The sequence below is a fragment of the Copidosoma floridanum genome, unplaced genomic scaffold, assembly GCF_036245765.1.
Source record: "Copidosoma floridanum isolate Cflo_tuat_1 unplaced genomic scaffold, Cflo_Japanese_pri ptg000014l, whole genome shotgun sequence".
Taxonomy (NCBI): domain Eukaryota; kingdom Metazoa; phylum Arthropoda; class Insecta; order Hymenoptera; family Encyrtidae; genus Copidosoma; species Copidosoma floridanum.
In genome coordinates, this window is record NW_028321891.1 from 2,708,117 (window position 1) to 2,729,201 (window position 21,085).

The 21,085-nt window shown below is 40.6% G+C and overlaps 1 protein-coding gene across 6 annotated transcripts in view; it reads left to right on the forward strand.

Moving 5' to 3' along the window:
• Spec2 (CDC42 small effector protein Spec2) overlaps positions 1-21,034 on the forward strand; it is a 59,176-nt gene extending 38,142 nt beyond the window's left edge. For 4 of the 6 annotated variants that reach the window (XR_016293038.1, XR_016293037.1, XR_016293036.1 and 1 more), the window contains one exon: positions 11,162-11,239. Coding sequence is in view for 2 of the 6 variants with exons in the window: in XM_014351253.2 (XP_014206739.1) it covers positions 11,235-11,492; positions 19,068-19,076 (267 nt within the window). In the remaining 4 variants the exon portion in view is untranslated. Of the gene's footprint in view, positions 1-10,413; positions 10,527-11,161; positions 11,493-19,067 lie in introns of those variants that run through there. The other 2 variants (XM_089592042.1, XM_014351253.2) reach the window with 2 other exon arrangements.
• The last annotated feature ends 51 nt before the right edge of the window (positions 21,035-21,085 follow it).

Below are 21,085 nucleotides of genomic sequence, written 5' to 3' on the forward strand. Positions count from 1 at the left end.
ATATTGTATCACACTGGAAGAAAAGTGGCAACAAAAAGCCAACGCGATGTTAAAAGCGTCGCATTTTAGATGATAAGTTTTATCTTCTACGCCCCCTTGCGTGAGAAAAACAAAGCGTCTACGTGAGTAACATTGAAGCTAATGTGCAGCTGAATAAAATTAAAAGCGTATGACGTGCGCTATTGAATGAAAAATGAGCGGATATTTCGTATTTATTTGTTAAAGAAAATGAATCTTTGATCTCCAACTGAAAATTTACCAAAAACTGGCGCCTCACGTGTTTTGTTGGTATAGCAAGTGCATTTGTCGGTCAGCTGGATCCCTCCGTGTGTTGAGTGTACCTATACGTACATAATTATTATTATATATTATCATAACAACTCGCCGCGACGCTGCGCTGGTATATAGATATACAAAACTCGATGGAAATCTGACCGACCGACTGAAAAATGCTAATGATACTAATTACCAGATCAGATTATGTTCATCACTAATTATTTTTCCACACTATAGATGGCTCGTATATACTTGTTGACCAGCTGTTGGGTGCCTCGCGGTATATAACCCGAGTCGTGGCACTTTACAGGTTGTACACGCGAAGGCTCGGATGAATTTTTATGATGCCAACATTGCATTAATATTACCCCATAGAATAAAGTACAGGATAAAAATGTTTGGACCAATCACTATAGGGTGCTATGTTTTTACATGTAGTGCCGCATCTCTAGGTGTACATTTTCAAATCAGAAATGACATGCCTAAATATGTATAGTACATATTTCTGCATATAGGTATGCTTAAAATGACCATTAATCACGTGTTTGTATCGACATATTTAATTACATCATCTTTTCATTAACATTATCGTGAAGAGAGTTTTTATTTTTTATTTATTTAAAACAGTAAATTCAAGCTGGAATCGTCGAGACGAGCAATGAAGAATAGTAATTGTACGAGCACAATGCGTATGCGTATATATATAGTGATCGACGACCTACATTTGCCTTGTAAGTGATGACTTTGAAGAAACTGCAGCGCGAGAAAACGTTATTCGCGAGGCGGGAGAGCAGAAAGAATAAAAGTTTTGGAATAAAACTCTTTCCCTCTCTATGTAGACCTCGGCTCCGAGCCAGCGCTTTAGACGTTCGTCTCGAAGTACAATAAACCCTCACTGGAAATTGTACCGTCAAGCTGGGAAAGTCCAAAACAAACGAGTTCGTTTGATTTACGAGTCGTGCTGTGAAGTCCAAGTTATCGGAACGCATTACTTACGTACAAAAGCGAGAAACTTCGGGAATATTTTTAAGTATTGAGTGTACGGGCGCCTTGCAATTTCGGCTAGAGGTACCAGCAAACACCTTTTATGCGGGTATCAACTCTTTATGTATAAAAAAATATGTATACTGTTTTGATTTTTAATTAAAAAGTTTTACTGTTTTTGCATACTTTCACTTGGATTTTTTTTTTTTTTTTTATTTCCTAAGGATACTTTATCTCGAAAAAAGGCCTTTGCCAAGAAAAATTTTGATCAGTCGAAAATTACTTGAGTAAGATCCATGGTGTACAACAAATCCCTCCGAACGGACTACGTTTAGTGTTTAATCAAAGGCAGCTCGAAAACAATCATAAACTTTCAGATTACAATATTCAAAAAGGCTCTATACCATTCATGTACTTCCTAATCTTCGAGGAGGATTATACATTATTTTGAAAGTCTGATTTCTTAATTATAATAATGCAAGTTCGCAAATCCTGCAAAAATTAAACTGAAACTCAATAACAATCTAACGATTCAGTCCAATCGCCAGCATAAAATTTCAAAGGGCAAAACGAGGGGACTGATTGTTCACTCGCGAAAGTTGTGGGTGCCAATAAGTACCCTCTATAATGAGAACTGTTCTCCGAAAGCAAATCCATAAGTATAGGTACAAGTGCAGTGCGGCGTCAGCTGACGCGTTTGATTTTCCCGAGGCACGAACAAATCGACATCGCCACGCGTGCGACTTAATCTCCCCTCCTTCACTCTCCCCTTGCATGTTCTCAGTTTCCCTATTTCTTCCCGACATGTGCGTATATACGTTACCCCATCGATGGGATCGCTGGGAAGCCCTGGCCCGAAAAATTTATTGCACGACTATGCCAAGGCGGAATCTCTGTGGTACACGCGCTCTCGAGGAAGCTGAACATTCAATCTCGAGCCCTCCACGCGCACAGTTGGTGCGTTTGTGACGCAGTAAAGGTTTTTTTTTTTTTTTTTTTTTTTTTTAGAAAAGTATCTGATACTTCATCCGTAAAAAAAAAAAAAAAAAAAGAAAAGTACCAAATACTTTTGCTAAACATGCATCAGTAGCGTTATCTTGAAGTAAAGTTTCCCGGGAAAAAACCTTACTTCTGCGCGCTCCTCTCGAGGAAATTCTTCAGAGTCTTTAGACTCGCGTAAAATGTCCATGTGCTTCCCGAGTTTCCCTGAAAAAAAAAAAAAAAAACCCCATGTTGGCTTTCTCTCGTGAGGTGAAATGTTTTCACACCGAAAAATAAATCATAAATCTGGCATATACCCTTCAGGGGCACGAAAATTACTCGAAAGTGTAAACAACAAATCATATTTATTGCCAAAGCCTGCAGCTAAGGTATAACGGAGGAAAAAAAAAAAAAAAAAAACAGCCCATTACAAACACACGTGTGTGGCAACGACCCGCGCTACCGGACTGCTCGCGGATTAAATTTCAAAAGCGAGAAATATTTCGCGCAAGGCATCTGCAGCGTTTTATGTCTATACCCACGTATAGCCGGTAACACGAGATGTATATATATATACCATACGTGCGGCTAGAGGTGTCTTGCGCAAGAGGAGCACTCAAAACGTATACCCAACACAAAAGACCCGGCGCTTTTACTCGGAAAACGTAGCTTCTGTTTTCGCGCAATTACTTATGCACCTGTACTCCTGTGCGTACATGTATACGTGTATTAGTTGCATTTTTCCTCTCGGATGGTACAGTTGTGCAAAACGTACGCTATAGAACGGGTAAAAATGTCGGGGCAGAAGGGAGAGAAAGCAAAAATTAATCGATATGAAAATCGATCGTTTTCCACTCGGTTAGACAATTACCGCTGAGGCGTGTATATGTAGTGGATTGTTGTTGATTTTTTTTTTCTTCTTTCCTATACGTATACATATATGTAGACTGCAATCGTGGTACACCATGTTGTAGTGGTCGGAATGTCCATGTTACCCGATACCCTTTTTTCAGCTTGCTCTACATACCTATGTATAGGTATTATGTATTATATAGTATTTTTTTCTTCTATGGCTCGCTTGAATCAACGCGATCTGGTGTTGTTGTGTGGGTAAGGAATTTACATAATTTCGTTCGGATATTACGAAACCCCCCGATTTTTTTGTCGTCTATCAGTACCCAACTCACATCCATACTTGTAAAAAAAAAAAAAAAAAAAAGAAAAAAAAAAATCTCAATATAATGAGTTGTAACAGTACCGAGCCGAGGGATGAATCGATTAAAAAAACGTATTGCAGAGCCCTTGCGTGAAAATAGTATTTCTTGTATAAAAGCCACGTGCAGAGCAAGAGATCAGCAAGCCCTTCGCATATACACTTAAGCATCCCCCTCACGTCTCGTTGCTGTATATGTGGATTTCGCACGAAAGTCCATATCCAACGCCCAACTCGCCGAGCGAGGAAGGGTTCGAGGCGTCAGAGAGGCACCCCATACCTATACTAAAGCTCGTACGAAGCACAATGTAAAAATCAACTGTGACGCACTACCCAACACTCTCGCTCTTTCATTTCGCGGTGACTCACTGCTCTTTCTCGTCAAGATGGAAAAAGAAGGGGGGGGGGCTGGTCAAAAAGTTTTTTGGTGCTTCGTACCATCTCTTGGGAAAGTGAAGCTTGTTATACATATAACATCTGCATTTACATGTATTACCATGTGCATCGCGTGTAGCGCGGGGGTGTCTCCCGAAAGAGAGAGAGAGAGAGAGAGAGAGAGAGAGAGACTGTTGTACCTATAACACTCTCGGCTCGTGATTCTTTTTTTTTCTTTTCCTCGTCGTTTTATCATTTCTTATAAATTTTCTTTTTGTTCTCAACGAGCATGCCTGTGTATATCCTTACCGAGTCTCCCCACGCATATATATAAGCAGCAGTGGGGGGTTGACGCGCGATCTTGATTTACCAGGCGCCCCGGCATTTCTCCGATTTGAATTTCCAAGTGAAAACGAAAGTGCAGCCATACACGTGTTCTTTCTTATTATTCCCGTGGCGAGATTCAGCCTGATCTCGAAAGCTAAGATGTACAGTCGTTGCGTCCCGAAACTAAATCTCCATCCTTATCAGATGCTCTCGCTCGTTTTAGACTTATAAGTACACGTGGACGCTGATGGATGCAGCGGTGCTTTTCTCGAAAATGTTTTTTCCGTGTGCACCACCGGAAGACAGTGCGGAGATTTGCTTATCTTATCGAGCGTCCATCTCGGGGAACTCTTGTCTCGTTGTCCTGGAATGATTTGCGGAGTGGAATCTCTGCAGGAAAAATTTGGAAAATATATAATGTTATGCAGAAAAGCAAAAAAAAAAAAAATAGAAGAGTCACCGAAAATCTCGTGGAGCGATCGTTTAGCGTTTGTAATAAATCTCTTGCGCTCGTGTAATTTGCATCACTTCCATTTTTTAACGAGTGCATGTTTATAATAGTCACACGATATATCGCGCGTGCAACAGAGAGTATGGTCACGCTTTCTCCAACGCTCGATCTGTAATCGATATGTCGTTGTATCACGGTGACGTTAGCTATTCTATTTTTCGCAGAAGCAATGAGCTTTTTATTTAGCCTCGTGTGAGTGTGAGCTCGTTTTTTTGGGGAGTCTTTTTGAAAAATGTGTCTTTTAGCGCAGCTTCCTGTATCGGTACATTATACGTGATGTAATTCAACCGGCTTCCAGTAAGTTTCATTGAACCGATTTGTATTTGAAACAAAAGTGAGTTCCCGCATTAAAAAAAAAAAAAAAAAAAAAAAAAAAAAAAAAAAAAAAAAGAGTCACAATGTCAGTCATCCACCCCGACCATTTATGTTCGTCCTTCGCGTATAATGTAATTTAATTTTTGGTCTCACGGAACCACACAACATGATCGCTAAATTTGCATATAATTACCGGTCACTCGACCGATTATCTGCCCATACGCGTAAGTATACATTATTAGGTACACGGATTATGTCGTTTACTGCGCCGGCTCCTGCGAGTCGCTTCAAACGGGCTTGTACAAGAAAAAAATGCAGAAAGAAAACAAAATAAAAAATGCAAAGGGACAAAAAGGGAAGAAAAAGCCTTATCGATGGAGCATATCATGCGTGACGAGTAGGTATATGTATATAGCTCACTGAGAAAAATAGTGACGCATCGGTGTCTACTTTTTTTGGGGGGGAGAGTGTATCAACCGTTAAGTAAGTACAGCTGAAAAAAAAACTTTTTTAATTTTAGAATTGGGTGAAGATTGGTATCCAGCTGGTATGAACAATTTGCGATTTAACAGTTTAGTTATTACATGAAAAGGACTCGAAGAAAATTCTCAACGTGATAAGTAACAAAATGTTCTATCTTTTTCTCACTTTCTCTTGAATAAATTAAAATAGCATTTCGAATTAACTAAGGTAACAGTTATTGTATTTTTTTCAAAGTTAATTAGTTTATTTCGAGATTGATAAAATTTTCAACCAATCTTCAAATCTTACGTACAAATACCTCTATATTAATTATATTGATTCGTGGTATAACATTTGAATGTGACCTAACGAATGGCAATTTCATTTAGACTCGCCGAGTCTATTTTCAGAGATTCTTTTGTCGACGAGTGTTGTTGCGAGACATCGTCATCATCCGGCAGCTATAGGCTTTTTGTATATTGCCTGCCTCCATGGAGAAAATGAAAGAAACGACGCGCACTTCTTTCGGCTGTTTTGTATTTTTAGAGCTGAAACGATGTCGAAACTAGCCGATTATACGTTTGCGGGACCGCTGCTGATGGAACGTAATTATAGGAAAAAAAGGGGAGCTCCAATGACGCGAAGTTTAATTGTCGAGTGTTTTTACAGCTCGGGGTGTTGCGTAAGAGGTTTCTCTCGACGAGGCGTCATTTGCTGGATCGAAGATGTATTTTTACCTTTGTCTTTGTATTTTTTTTTTTTTTCTTCCTCCATTCGACTAAAACCATTTTACTGAGATGGCTATTGTGGAAAAACTCGCTCAATAATATTGTTTTGCAGCAGAGAGCAAGGAAGGTTGAATCTCGCTACTAGCTCGGAGTCTTAAATTTATTATACTCCTTGGGTGACGACAATCAAGAACGTGTAGTTTACTACTTTTCTTTTCTTCACATGGTTCTCCCTGTAGCTAAAACCATCGGATCAACTTGTGCTATCGAGGGATGTTGCTCAAAATTGAACAGTCAGTTTGGGACGATTATAGTTACTCTGTCAAAGTTTCAACTGAAAAGTGTAATGGATTGTTTAACATTTTGTACACGCAGAAAAGAATTACAGGAATTTTTACCGTTAAAGCAACGGTAATCCTGTGATAATTTGTCATTACGTAAATTTTTACCGTAGTTTACAGTAATTTTTATGGTAACTGTAAAATTTATTCCAAGTGCACTATAACCTTACCAAAATCCCGCTTGTTTTCCTATATATAGTCGAGAACAGGAGAACTTTGTACAGGTTAAATGTGCGTTTTCGCACTTTCAAAGGAAAGTTTAAGGCTGCAAAAGACTAATTGAGTTGGAAAAAAATAGTTAAAGTATCGTCATCTCTTCAAAAATATGTTATTGAAAAGCTTTCATCGTATTACAACCGTTGACCGTGTAAAAAAAAATAAAAATAGAATCGCATCCATAAGGCCTGTGTTATTTTTCCGCCAAGTGACTATATATACCGCGAGAGTCACGTGACCTTTTGGAATCCCAATAGCTATACATACTCTTTCAGGGGGAAATTTACCGATGCCGTACAGTAAAAATTATAGTGAATTTTGGATAAATTTTACAGTTACCATAAAAATTACTGTAAACTACGGTAAAAATTCATGATTACACCTACGGTAAAAATTTACGTAATGACAAATTATCACAGGATTACCGTTGCTTTTACGGTAAAAATTCCTGTAATTTTTTTCTGCGTGTATTATTTTTACTACTCTTCATGATTATCAAGTTACACATTGGAAATCAAACTCAATACTTCATTAATGATTAAAGCAATCATATTCCATTTTGTCTTGTTGTTGTTGAAGATTGTAGTCATCGGAGGAGCAACCAAATTCGCCCTATTTCCTCTCTCTCAGCCACAATGGCAATGAAATTTTAATAATCGTGACACGGTAAATTTCATCGGCATCGCGCAACGTACGTCATCAATATGCCTATTATATTGTTCCGCGTGCCTCTCTCGATTTATCCCGCGAGATAATATTCCCACTCGAGCAATTATAACGTACATGTGAGTCCAAAGCACGAGACAGAAAAACCAAACGAAACAGGGCTCTGCATATACACATCCGGTATACGGGGAAAACGTGTATAGTAAGAGATAGAACTCCTGCACGAGTAAGTATATAATTATACTTATGGTTTGGTGACTCGACTACGTCTGTATAATATACTCGGTACATTGTAGTGTAAGTACTCACACGTAGATAAAGGCCAAGCGAAGGTGAAGGAGCAACTATACAGATCAATGGCATGCAGATTTGGGCCGCGTTTATTAGGATAACTGGGCCGAGCCGAATGTATACCTATAGACTGAAATCAGTATACATGTGCCTATACCCTACTTTCTGATGGCGATGCTGAGTAACATTGAGTGCGCTGCCCGTGAGCTCGATCCTTGTTATTATTGTTTTGGCTTGAATCAGCCAGGTATATCGATCTCCTCTCGTGCCCCCGAAATTTATTTTACTTTTTTTTTTTTTCGTCGCATCCACGTACATTTTCATATTTTACACCATGTACGTGCACAAATTAACAGGATACCAAATATTCAATTATCCCCTGATGCTCCTTGCCCCCCCCCCCCCCCCCGAAAAATGTGACGTAAACATGTAAGAAACCGATCTCTCGCTCGATTCGACCTTACAGCTTGTACATGAGTCACTGCTTCTTTTCCCTACATCTGTATGTGCACACGCATCCCATTGCACGCAGACTTCCCTAAAAAGGAAGCGGAGGAAGAAGGAGAGGCCTCGCTCGAAGGATGAAGAAACATCGGTATGAATAAAACGAAAGAGAGAGAGAGAGAGAAAAGAAAAAAAGGTCCAGCGCGTCTCCAGCTTCCTGTTTACACGCAACACAGATCAAGGTGTATATATAGGGTATGTATATATATTATGCGAGGGGAGAAAAGTGATCACACGGTGTTACAATAATACACCCTGCATCATGATATTAGGGATCGGTAGTTGTCACCTTCCGGCTGCTGCGGTCCTTGGTTTGTATCATCGCACGGGAACCGTTTCGTGCCGTTACTTACAGGAATATATGTGTGAGAAAGACAGACTCCCTCCCCTAAAATAAAAAGATAAATCACTTTTACGATCGAAAGAGAAAATTTAGTTTTTGATCCATCATTATATATATGTATATATATATACGATTGCGCGTTAGATTTTCACTTTGAACAAAAAAAAAGAAGAGCAAACAATCCATCATACACTCGGTTGTTATTAATTAAAGTATACACCGCTGCAAAGACAAATGACAGTCAAGACGCATTTTTGCCGGGAACATATGTATAGAGCGCGAGTTAATTGTTATGCGCTAAAGTATATCCTACCATTATGCCGTTCGCAATAATGCCCGCGCATTGTCTCGCGCGCGTCCGTCTCCAGTGGTGGATACTATATACTCTCTTTTTTTTTTTTTTTTTTCTCCATTGTCTTTTCGCGTGTGTACACAAGTATGCAACGAAGGGAGAAAATGTTTCGATTCTCCCTTGGAATTCACGGTGTAAATTCTCCTGCAGTTATGTTATATTGCTCTTTCAAAAGTATATGCTTACCTATATACAGGTACCAACAGTGACAATTACTATTATATACACATCCTGAAGGAAAAAAAAAGAAAATAAGACCAACGAGATAATCCAATGATCGTGTATCGCACGTATACATAGTACAGTATGACATACAGGTATATATAATTACAGTGTCCCGAAGCGTCTATTATCCGCATCTACGTTTAACAATTAACGGTAAACGACGTATAGGGTTATTACGTGTCTATATGGTGTCATTATTCCGTTAGAAGAGCCACGCAAATCCCATCATTTGAGCACCCATTGTATTTACCAATACCAAATTCGTGCAGCGCAAATAAAAAAAAAAAATAACAGAGAACAAAAAGAACACAGCCGTCAATGAACGGGTTACTTGTATACTCGCGTGGATCTCTCCCATTGTCTTCCACACGCTAAAAGTAAACTACTACAATCGTATTACAAAAAGATAAAGCGAGAGGGAACATCCACATGCTCCGATGTAAAATAAAGGGTACTTATATTATATTCCGTGAGCCAAGCGATGATATATGTCCCGTAACAGCTGTATAATGTTTATAACACCTTCCGTGACGTCCCAATCGAGCCACCGAATCTTGGGCATCGGCACTTGTCAGCGTGGCTCTTATTTCTTCCTTTCTTTCTTTCCCTCTGCAGTCCCGAGTTAAAAGAAGACTCGTGTCTTCCCTCGGCGTTTACTATATAAAGTACATGTAGCCATTGTCATGTTGTTGATGCTCATGCACCAATAATATTCGCGCAATGTACCTACTTGTGTGTGAATATTCTCTCTCGTCGCGGCACAATGCGATTATTGTTGTAAATGGCACTTCCGTGCGCACAATGCCTCCCCCTCCCCGAATGTAATATCTGGCGCACGGGAACATCCTTGTGTGCTACCATAATTTTTTTTTTTTTTCTCTCACGTGTGCCTATACACATATAAGCCCATTTATTGTAGCGAGATGACAAGGAATCATCAATGAAAAGTCTGATGAAAAGTCTATAAAAACTGTGGTTCCTTTCTTCGGGGGGAAAGTTCGCTTTGCCGTGACAAGGGAGTCGTCGACTTGTGTATACTTAATCAAGGAAACGCTCGCTCTCTCCAATTAATACTCCAAAGATTCCCCGTCCAAAGTTTACTCTACAAGTTAGTATTCTCGCCTCCTTTAAATAATGAAATAAGTTGAGCCATGTACAAAGTTGTCGACCCCATTTGAAAGACAATCGTCGCCCGAAAACTTTTCCTCCCACCCCTCCATCACGGCACACACACCGTGCATTTTTGATTTCGTTCTAATTGGTTTTTCGTAATGTTTTATTTACAGCTCCCTTTCGTCAGAGCCAAATCACCAACTCATGGTAATCTTAAACCTTGTCGAGAAAAAACGCTGTGTAATGGCGCGCAATCTCTCTTCCCTAAATTGTGTTCCCCTTCGTCGCATAATCACCACCCGTGTAAGTATAATATCCTCTTCGAGGCGTATATTATATGCATCTCCACACAACACACGATGATCCGGCACGTTCTAGTTTCGTACGACTCCATATGGAGCTCTTTAAGGTCGAGGTCTCCTTTTCTTCTCCTTCTTGCGCCATTCACGAGCCATATAAAAGCCACACGGTGGAGTATGCACATCCTCTCCACCGCGGAAGCGCATAACACAAGCTTTTCCCACCTCCTTCCCCTCTGACTTTATATCATTATTATTGTCTACCACCTCCTTGCATTGTCTCTCTCTTATATATGTATGTACATTTACCAAACACGCGTGTATCCAAACAGTCCCGTTACTTCCGACGCGAGAAATTATAACCATCGCGATTTACGCCAAGTGGCACGCAACATATTGTATACATACATACTTATCACTTTTTGTGTACAAAACATTATGAGCAACTCTCCCCGTATATCGGAGGATTAAATGGGTCGTGTACGTGTATTGTACACTTCGTGGGGAAACTCGTTGAATTATTATACACATCAGGGCATATGCCGAGCAAGAATTTAGGCAAACTCGTATTGTATACATTGATTTATCAGTCATAATGAGTAACAGTGTCGATATATTTTGTTTTTTGTTTTATTGCAGATCAAAGAGCCGATAGCATCAGTAAAAGCACGAATCAGCAAAAACGGCGCAAAAGAAGAAAAAGAGCGAAAAGATGGCTAGCACGGGCGAGGTGTGGGTGCAGTGGTTCACGTGCTGTTTGACCCAGCAGCGACCGGGAGCCCGAGCCAAACGCCAGAGGCCCCAGCCAAGGCTCAGGATAATCGACAGGAGTACCATAGGCGCCCCCACGAATTTCCAACACACGGGCCACATCGGCAGCGGTGACCTCAACATGGCCAGCGCCCACATCAAGGCGATACAGAACCAGATGCAGGGCAAGGGCGGCTACGAGGCCTCTTTTGGCGTCAAGGTGACCTTTTTTTTTTTTTTTTTTTTTTTTCTTCCTCCTAAGTATATTTTGTTGAGGATCATTGTACCTGATTTCGGGGCCATTATACGAGAACGGGGTCGTACATAGGAATGTAGGAGCTGTTATTGTTATTCAGACGCGTTTGTGTTAACTTGCTTAACTGCGCGTAATTCAGCAAATACGTACGTGATATATGGTTTCATGAATAATACGTGGTGTCGCGAGGGAGTGCAAGTTTAGTGCTTAATCTATAATTTCTCTTCTCACTATAGAGTCTTAGATGTAACGTTTGGATTTTCAATCCCAAAAATACTTTTCCCACCACATCCATATATTTCATGTAAGTCACGAGCTTTTATCTGCTGCATTGGAGACTTATTTTCGAAAAAAAGGCTCTTTCCAGTTCCGGCGTGCGCACAAGCCCAAAGGTCCAAAATAATGGCCCCTCTGCGACACACACAAACGGTCTAAGTAACGTTTGCCTCGCTCGTCCACACGAAAATCAATCTTCCAAGAGTATATAGTGCTCGCTACTTCATAATGGCTCCTCACACCCTATGGGTATATATTATGTATACTATACGCCTTAGCTTTTACTTCCTATAAATATATATATATATGTACATCCGAGTTTATCTTGTTTTTTTTTTTGCCGTATCGATTTGGGGTTTTTCCTCGCAGCTGCTCATAATTTTAAATATACGGTTAGTGGAGATTGATGGATCTCCAGTTACAGAGGGCTTGTACTCCCAGACGAGGTACGTAGGGTCCGATTGTGCATGATGACGATTGCTTTTGTCAGAAACAAGGTGGAAAAAGTTGACAAACAAAAACAAAAGTATACCATCCAAGGGCGACGCGACGATTTTTCGAAACAAGAAATAAAGATGATTCGCTGTGGATGCACGCACGCCTGTTATATATATATACACCCTCGATAACTCGCCTCTCAGTATGTAATATTATTATGTAGCACGGATGCAGGCATCGAACTGTTTCGTCGTCTCGCAGTTCATAAATTTGTACACTTGTCCAAGTGTATCTCTACACTATATAAAAAAAAAAAAAAAAAAAAGTCAAGACTCTCGAGACGCTCTTCACGCTCACACTTGCATGCTATACTTAGTGGGTAGAGAGAGAGAGAGAGAGTATAGATAAGAAAACACGACTCTATATCAAACGTATATTTATAGGCACGTAGTAGGATCCTCCGATATAACGTACATTATGTCCCTAAAGACGCCTACTTGGCGCAGATTTTTTCGCGAATCTATAGCTGCAAAGCCAGCGCACATCCACTGGGCGATGACCTCCAAGTACATAATATCATAGGTACTGGAACGACCAACGCGACGAAGCGGAAAGCTTTTGCCGCAAAATTGGATGGAGACTTGCCAAAAAGACTTGCCCTCCCCCTCCGAGTACTATTCTTTTTTTTTGTTATTGTTATCTTCTTTTGAAAATCCGTTGGAGACCTAAGCGTGGATTGATTTTATCGCCGATCGAATCAACCCGCACCCATATGTATTAGGCACACAACAGTCCTGGAGAAAAAAAGCCTCGCCATTTCACCGACCACAAGTATTAATATTGCTTTGGTTCCGGATCGCGTTCTCCGAAACAGGTCGAAAGTTCAACGCCCTCCTCGCCGGAGAGGAAAAAAAACCCCCCCATGAAAGTACAGCGCTCACTATGTCGCTCTCGAGATTGAATTAAACGCGACGATTTTCCGCGACCCACTCGAGAAAATGAGAAACCCGGCGCATCTGTTTTCGAAAGGTCTGCACCTACTCGTGTATACACATTGTGATTTTTATAAAACGACGAGTGAAACCGTTATGTAACGTACAAAAATCGCGTCAAGTGTGTATAAGCTGCTGTACTGGAGGGAGAAAAAAAAAAACTTTGCAAACTCCGTCTCGATTGAATCATCGGCCTACATACGCACACGTGATCGGCGACAAAAACCAGATGGCACACTAGTATATATATATATACAGGAGCAGATCGCGAGCGTTTTTGTTTATTACGAGCGTCGGGGGCATCGTTAACGCCGCAAGCGCGCAGCCGATGCTTGACGACCTTTGGCGCGGAAATTAGGTCGGAGCGCGGCGTTCCTCTGCTGGAATTGCCGACCCAATTCGCAATTATATACCCCACCGGCAACCCCGACGCTATTTCCGAGCGCTTGTGGGCGCGCTTCCTCCGCTAATAAGGAAATTCCTCCTCCTGGTTTTTGTTTTCATACGGGCCAAACGCGGGTTTTTTGCCTCGTTGTTTAGCGGCCCGTCGAGTGATTTATCCGTTCTTAATGGGCTGCAAATTCAATCATACAAAATTACACCTACATACGATCGCGCGCGTTTATACATGTTATGTATAGTTTTTTCTATTTTTTGAGTATTAGTCGAGTGCTCTAGTACTTCTGTACGCGCTTTGTGAAAAAAGCAAAAAGCGGGTGTGTCTCGCGATACACGTGCACGGCGCTCGGAGGATCGATTTATTTAAATTTACACCCCGCCATCGCCGGCTAAATTTACGCGTAATCCTCGTCTTCGTCGACACTATTATTTTTCGACGCGTATACGAGCAAGTCGATTAAAGTGATTTGGTACGGTATGCTTGATGCAGCGCAAAATTCTGTAACTGTAACTACATATATCTCAAACTATCGAAACTGCCATTTGATAAAATATATTATGAACTGCGCGTATATATCAACAGATTTTTTTTTTCCATCGCCAAACAATGCACTCGGTGTCCATGAGAAACAACTGTATCCATGTACGCGCTGCACTTTCAACGACAAATTAACTCGCGCTGCAGCGATATCACGTAAGTATAGAGTGCCTCCGGATTAGCATAAACCACCAGCTGGGAAAGAAAAAAGGGGATGGGGGGGCAAGAGGGTGAGATAATTTTCGTGGGGCATCCTTGCGCGCACCTCGGCGCGGGTCATTAATTCATGCGGGCACGTACAAGTCCAAGGCCGCCGAGAGCACTGCGCCGTGAAAAATCATACCACACGCTGCGCACGCGAGTGCATGTATACACTTGCATTGCACGCGCGCGTCGGGAGAAGAAGTTTTCTCTTATTACCGCGCAGGCCGTCCGATCACCTTCTTGCTGCTGATTTTGCTTGCGCGAGCACGACGAGAGGCTTGTCTTTTTAATTGTTTTATTTTTATTTATTTATTTTTTTCTTTTCTTTGTATCTCTCGAGACTGAAACTCGCGCGGGCAATGCGCGCTTTCGATTGTTAAAAAGCGAAAGGTGATGATGATGGTGCCATGCAAAGGTATACCTATACGAGTCCGGATTTCATTGCTTTCGCTTGCTCATGCGTACACGCGCGCTTTTATTTCATGCACACCTGCATCACTTGGTAATAATATATATATATGTTATCCTTCGTTCAAACAAATAATAAATTAAATTCTCAACACATGGCATTAATTTTCAACGCGTTGGCACAAATATCCCAGCAGTAGTTGTGTTAGGTGTGCCTATATGTTACACACACATAGTTTTCCTCGGGTTGGGGCAAAAGGGCGATAAACTTTTGAGAGGAGGAAGAGAAGCAGCCGGCCTAATCTGTCATCGACTCTTGTGTATAGGTGTGCAGGCAGCAAACTCCTCGAGGACGAGTTTATCGCCGCGAGTGAACATGCAACGCTGCTGATGCTGCTGGTTGCAGGTCGAGGAGGGACGTACATCCACTTGTTGCCCAGTGAAAAAAAAAAAAAAAAAACAAGGGCAAACATAATAATGTATCGATGACGCAGCACTTGGTCTCAATTTTTCGATTTTTCGCCCGTGGGGTGATAACAAGTTTCTTTCTTCTTCACCCGTGGTTTTTTTTTTTTTTTTTTTCTCGTATAACCAAGGCAAAAGGAGGGAGGGATTGGGAATTCGTGGTTTTCCAACGGATTAGTGTGCGTTCAATGGGAATTTAATGAAAAAAAGCAAGCAGTTTCAACCAGACCACACGCGTGTACAAGAGGCATGTTAACCCGCGGTCGTTGGCAATTTTCTTTTTTTTTTCTCCCCCATCGCTGCAACTTGAAACGGAGAGACCTTGACATCCAGAAAAATGTCACAACTATGTTTACACGAGCGCGCGCGCGTGGGGGAAAAACCCATCGCACGTTTTGTTCTTCCCGCCTCTCTCTCTCTCTGTTGGTTTTTTTGTTCCTCCTCCCGCGCCGACAAGTAGAGCGCGACCGGTAAAACTTTTTTTGTGTTTTTCTCTCAAGTGTACCGTTTCGCAACGCTTTTCAAATTACTGGTACATCGGCTCTTTGCGGAGGAAAAGTTTGGGGTCTCCCCGTGGATCAAACTTCATCGAACGTTCGGCCGCACGAGAAGGTCGGGAGAACAATGATCGGCGAATATTTTCCAAGAACAATGCGGCTCGGTGTCTTCCCTTTCGAGTTTACCGTTAAAGTTCGTTCACACCTCTCTCTCTCTCCGGTGTATCGAGGGGAAGGGGGTAACATTAGCCTCCTCTGGTGGTTTGGCAGAGGTCAAGAAACCGGTGATTTTTTGGAGTAGTCGATTTTTTTGGTTCACTTTTCACCCCCCGCGTACGAGTGATTTCGATATAAATAATAATGATAATAATATTTAAAAAATGTCAGGCTCGTTCCTCTGAATTCGGGAAGACATATCTGTTCGGCCTCGTCCCCAAAAACCGAGTCACCGTAGGCTTTTTCATTTTTAACTCCACACGCGAGACGTCACGGAATCGGCGCGCCAAATTTTTCGCCTCGATCGTTCTTCAACAGAATATGCAAGACGTAAGTGAGTACAAGTATATGTAGGAGGTCGAAATCGCCGAGCTCCACCACGCGAGGTCAGAGTTCTCATTCCGCTGATGCTTCAAAATACAATAATGCCATATGTTTAGGTACACACGTAAGTATATATATAGGTAAAACTGGTACAAGGAAGGAGGTCGTGCGCATGTATATATGTGTATGGTTACACGCACGCTCGTGTACCTACTTACAAATTTTATCCAGTAGAGATCCAATATGTACACTCTCGGAATGTGTGTACTTACGATTGCCAGTCGCGCAAAAAGTCGTTGTTCGACTCGAGTTCGACTCGTTGAGGCCGCATTACTTTGTAGTTTTGTAGTAAAATGGGGCTGTTTTTCAGCACGACTACATTATCCGCGGAGGAAAAGAGTCTATTTTGGGGAGTAAAGCAAATTATTGAGCCTATAATAATGAAACCGGTTCGAGTATTATTATCCGCGCGCATCGTGAGATCAGAGTTATACGTGACAGAGTACATCGATTTCCCGTGTCGAAAAAATACCTGGTTGGATACACCCACACGTGGTAAGAAGCTACGCACGCAATTATCGGGAAAAAGCACTTGGTATTACCTCCTCGTAAGAAGCAATGAGGAAGGCTCCTCTCCCGACCGCACGTATATGTATAATCTCAGGACGATCGCTGCAAGATTCGCCGTCACGTATATACACGCGTAAGCCATACTATTGTTTTGCGTACGGCAGCGCGAGAATTTTAAATTTACATTGAATACACTACTTGCCTATACGAGGATGGATGCACGCATCACCCGCCGAACTTCCGGGCGAAAGCTGCGGGAGGAAGATTACACTTGCCGATCACGAACCGATCGCCGACGTAATCATAGGAGCACCCAGGTCGTTGACTCTATGCTAAAGACCGACTTGTATAATCTTTCGCCACCCCCCCACCGATCGTCCTTGACGCTGATCATCCAACCATGGAGACTCGTAATTGTTTTTTCTCCCTGTCCCTTCGGAATCGGATATTAAAAATAATCTCAACCAAAAAGAGGCTTCACTCTGTGTTGTACGGGTTAATGTATAGGAAAAAAAAAAAAAGACAGACTACGGCATGCAAACCGATCGGGATCGGGAAATCGGTTTCCCCCTTTGGCGACTAATGAGACTTCCGCGCTCGCTACACATGTACCTGTGTATACAGAAGAGTATAGGTGTGTGTGGGTATACCGTTTGAACGAGGAGTATCAGCGGGGGTCTCGGAAGCGGAACAAAAGTCCTCAGCGACGCTATCATCGGCTGTTTAGGTCCTTCCCCGTTCGCGTGGGCATCGAGTCCGGGATCTCGGTATCTCTGGTGCCCAGAGAGGGGCTACATGAGCATCACAACCGACTATAGATAAGCTTGACGAGCGTGCATTTATAGTCTCACATCGTGGTTGTTTACACGCGTACAAAGCGAGGCCCGGTTCATACCCTATCACGCAAATTATTATTATTATCAATGCCGTGTCTTTTCTTTTTTTTCCTTCCGCCCGCCAAGATGTGAAAGTTACTGCTGGGCTATACTTTTACGCGTCCGCACGGACACGAAGGATAAAAAGTGTCAACGATTCGTATACGCGCTGTACAATTGATTACTTCGGTCTATCTTCTTGCTTTTCACACGTGTGGTACACCACTTAGGACGATAATCGCTGATGGCCCGGGGCGTGAAATCCCATCAAAGCGCTGATCAAACGGAAACCTTATACATTGCCTATTATATCCTTGGTGGAGCTAAATCGACAACGAAGCTTCTCTCTCTCTTTTTTTTTTTTCTCCCCTGCGACACACGCCTGTCGTCGATGCCGGGGCCTTAACCTTCGGCCTCTTTTTTTTATAATTGATAATTGCATGAGGGACAGACCCCCGCGTACATATCCGTTACGAGAACTTCCTAATATCAAGTATGTATATAATATATGCACATTAAAAAAAAGGGGGAGGGGTTATAAATTTACAACGTAGGTATAATGAGCTCAAACGGTGTTGGATGTATCTTTGATACATGGAAAAGGGGGTGGGGAAGTAATTGATACGCGACTTTTTTTTTCTTTCTTTTTTTTTTTTGATTGCTTATTATGTATGTCTACACTCGTATGGCTTGTGTATATGTTGTACCTGTTGTGCGATAAAGTAGCTTATACGAATCGGATGTGGGGAAGGAAAAAGAGAGATATTGTGCTTTGTTGTATCGTTGATTTATTGTATACAAGTAAATTCATTTTAATTGATATAGGTGGTATACACCTACACTCTTTCGATTGAATGTAATACATATCATATTATCGTCTCGAGAGCTCGATCGATGGTATATTAATTTCTTTTTTTCAGAGATCTAACGAGTTTTTTTTTCCTCCCTCGTACTTGTACCCGTGTTGTTATATGTACGCGGTGCGAATGTAAATTAAAAACCGATTCGATCCGATTTAGATGGAGAAAACGCAAACGCAGAGAGTGGGATATTATTGTTCGATGGGCTCTCTCGTGCCCGATTGGGTTTTCATTCATCATACATATATAGTAATGATAAATATACTTTCCCAAGAGATAGGCCATCAAATTTATTTACGCGATCTCATTACCGATTGTACGAAGCAGCTGCGAGTTTTCCTTGCACCCATACCCCGGTGTAGTCTTTTGATCAGAAAATTTAATTGGAATCAAAGATATTTGCTAAATGAAAATAATAATAATAATAATAATAATAAATAATCCATGTAACGAATGTTTTGTTTTTTCATGTTTCAGGCCTGCTGAGAGTTGGTTGCCCCGCGGGTGCTCGAGACCGATCTGTGAGAGGTGTATCACGATGAGGAATAGGAAGGGGAAAAAAGGGAGCCAAGAACGCCGGAAGTTCCCCCGGGACAACGATAATATAAAATACACATTGCATCCTTGCACACACGTGGGACATGCTTGTACATATATACGCCTCTTGACTCGCGAACGGGGCGACGCCGCGACGTGCTCACCCTCACCTCTGCATATGGCCCTGCTTTTTTACTGCTGCGACGGTGTCTGCGTGTACATATACTAGACATTGGATGTTTTTTCGTTCGGTTCAAAGAGGATGTAGCGGAATAATGCTCGATCGTAGCAGTGGTGTTGACAATTTTGTTGTTCATTATTATTATTATTATTTTTTTTTTTTTTTTTCTTTTTGAGGAGCCAAACTACGCACGTAGTGCGAATTTAATTTAAATTAGTTTTAAAAATTGGGTTATTGATTGTTTTGCGCGCAATACCAGTAAATTACGAGCAATTTGTGTCATTTCTTTTCCTCCACTCAAACTTCAAACATTTTATTCATCAAAAACAAAAATAAACAAATAAATAAACTGAACTATGCGAAATTTAATTAGTATAATAAGTTAAGTATACAGTATCAGTTGAGTACATTCGACGTTTGTACGATCATTTTTACATGTTATTACGAGTGCTTCGATAATATCTCGAAAAGTCTCTTGAAGCAAAGATACGTCGAAATGATATTTATTTGATGTGCGAGCGAGAGACGGCTATGCTGAAACTTTTTTGTTTTTTACTCCGTTTATCGAAGCAACGTTAATTTTAGATCTTATCCTTAACGATTGAATGGAATTATTATATAGATATGATAAACCCGATTTTTCACGGAGTGAATGTTTTTTTTTTTTTTTCATGTATATGGTATTTTATAGTTTGTAAGTAGCAATAGACATTAACGTAAGAACGTGGATATGTCAAGTAAGCGAAAGAATTCAATAAAATTTAAGCTAGATTTTTAAGTATAAAATTTAATTACGTCTATCTTTAAAACATATGTAAGATCTAACGATGTATTATTAACAAAGACTTTTTTACGTGAAATTATCACATTTATAAACTTGCTTTGATAAATTGATACTTAAGAAAATCTTTTCCTAAAACAATAAATTTTTGTCAAATAAGCGTTTGAAATTTTTAACCATTTGTATAACAATACCAATGCATCAAAGCAATTTGTAAGATTAACGATGAAAAGACTAAAAGATTGTTTCAACGTTTTACTGATGCTATATAACTGCCTTTAAATAAATTAACTGAAGGATAACAAAACATAGGTATATGAAATGTCTCCCGCAAGCATGTGTGATTATCACCCGATAATTTTTCGTTTGCGTTAAACCTTTGACATTGTGATAAGCTGCGTTCATTTATTCGTCGTTTTGTTTCTTACGGATAATCTCATAAGCTGCATAAATTTAAGTATTATACGTACATTTATCTCAGATATACCTCGAATTTTTCTTTCTTCAATGAATGCTGTGATTTAGTCGTCACAAAAAAGTACATCGACCTTTCCTAGTATCTTGTCAAATCTTTTTTACTGTAATTGTTTATTGAAAAAAAAAACATACGATTTTCAAAATCAAATTATATTCGTCGTTTTATGAAATTTTACACGATTTTGACAGTATTTACGATTATTATATAACATGAAATCCGATTTATGCGTAAGTTTGTAAAAAAAACTATTATAGAGTCTGATTTTATACCGTATGCTTAAAAAGTAAGTCTTTGATATAATGTCACAATTGCATTGTACTCGAGAATTTTTCTCTCAACACTCTTTCTTGTATTTATACGTCTTATACCTGAAATGACAGTCTCAGCCTGTGAGAATAGAAGCGAATTTAAAAAGTTGTTGGTAATGTAGATAAAGAAAACCATACAAATAAATGATATATAAACTTTGAAAAGGCATTAATCTTTTGAACCATCTTCTGACAAAAACGAAATCATAG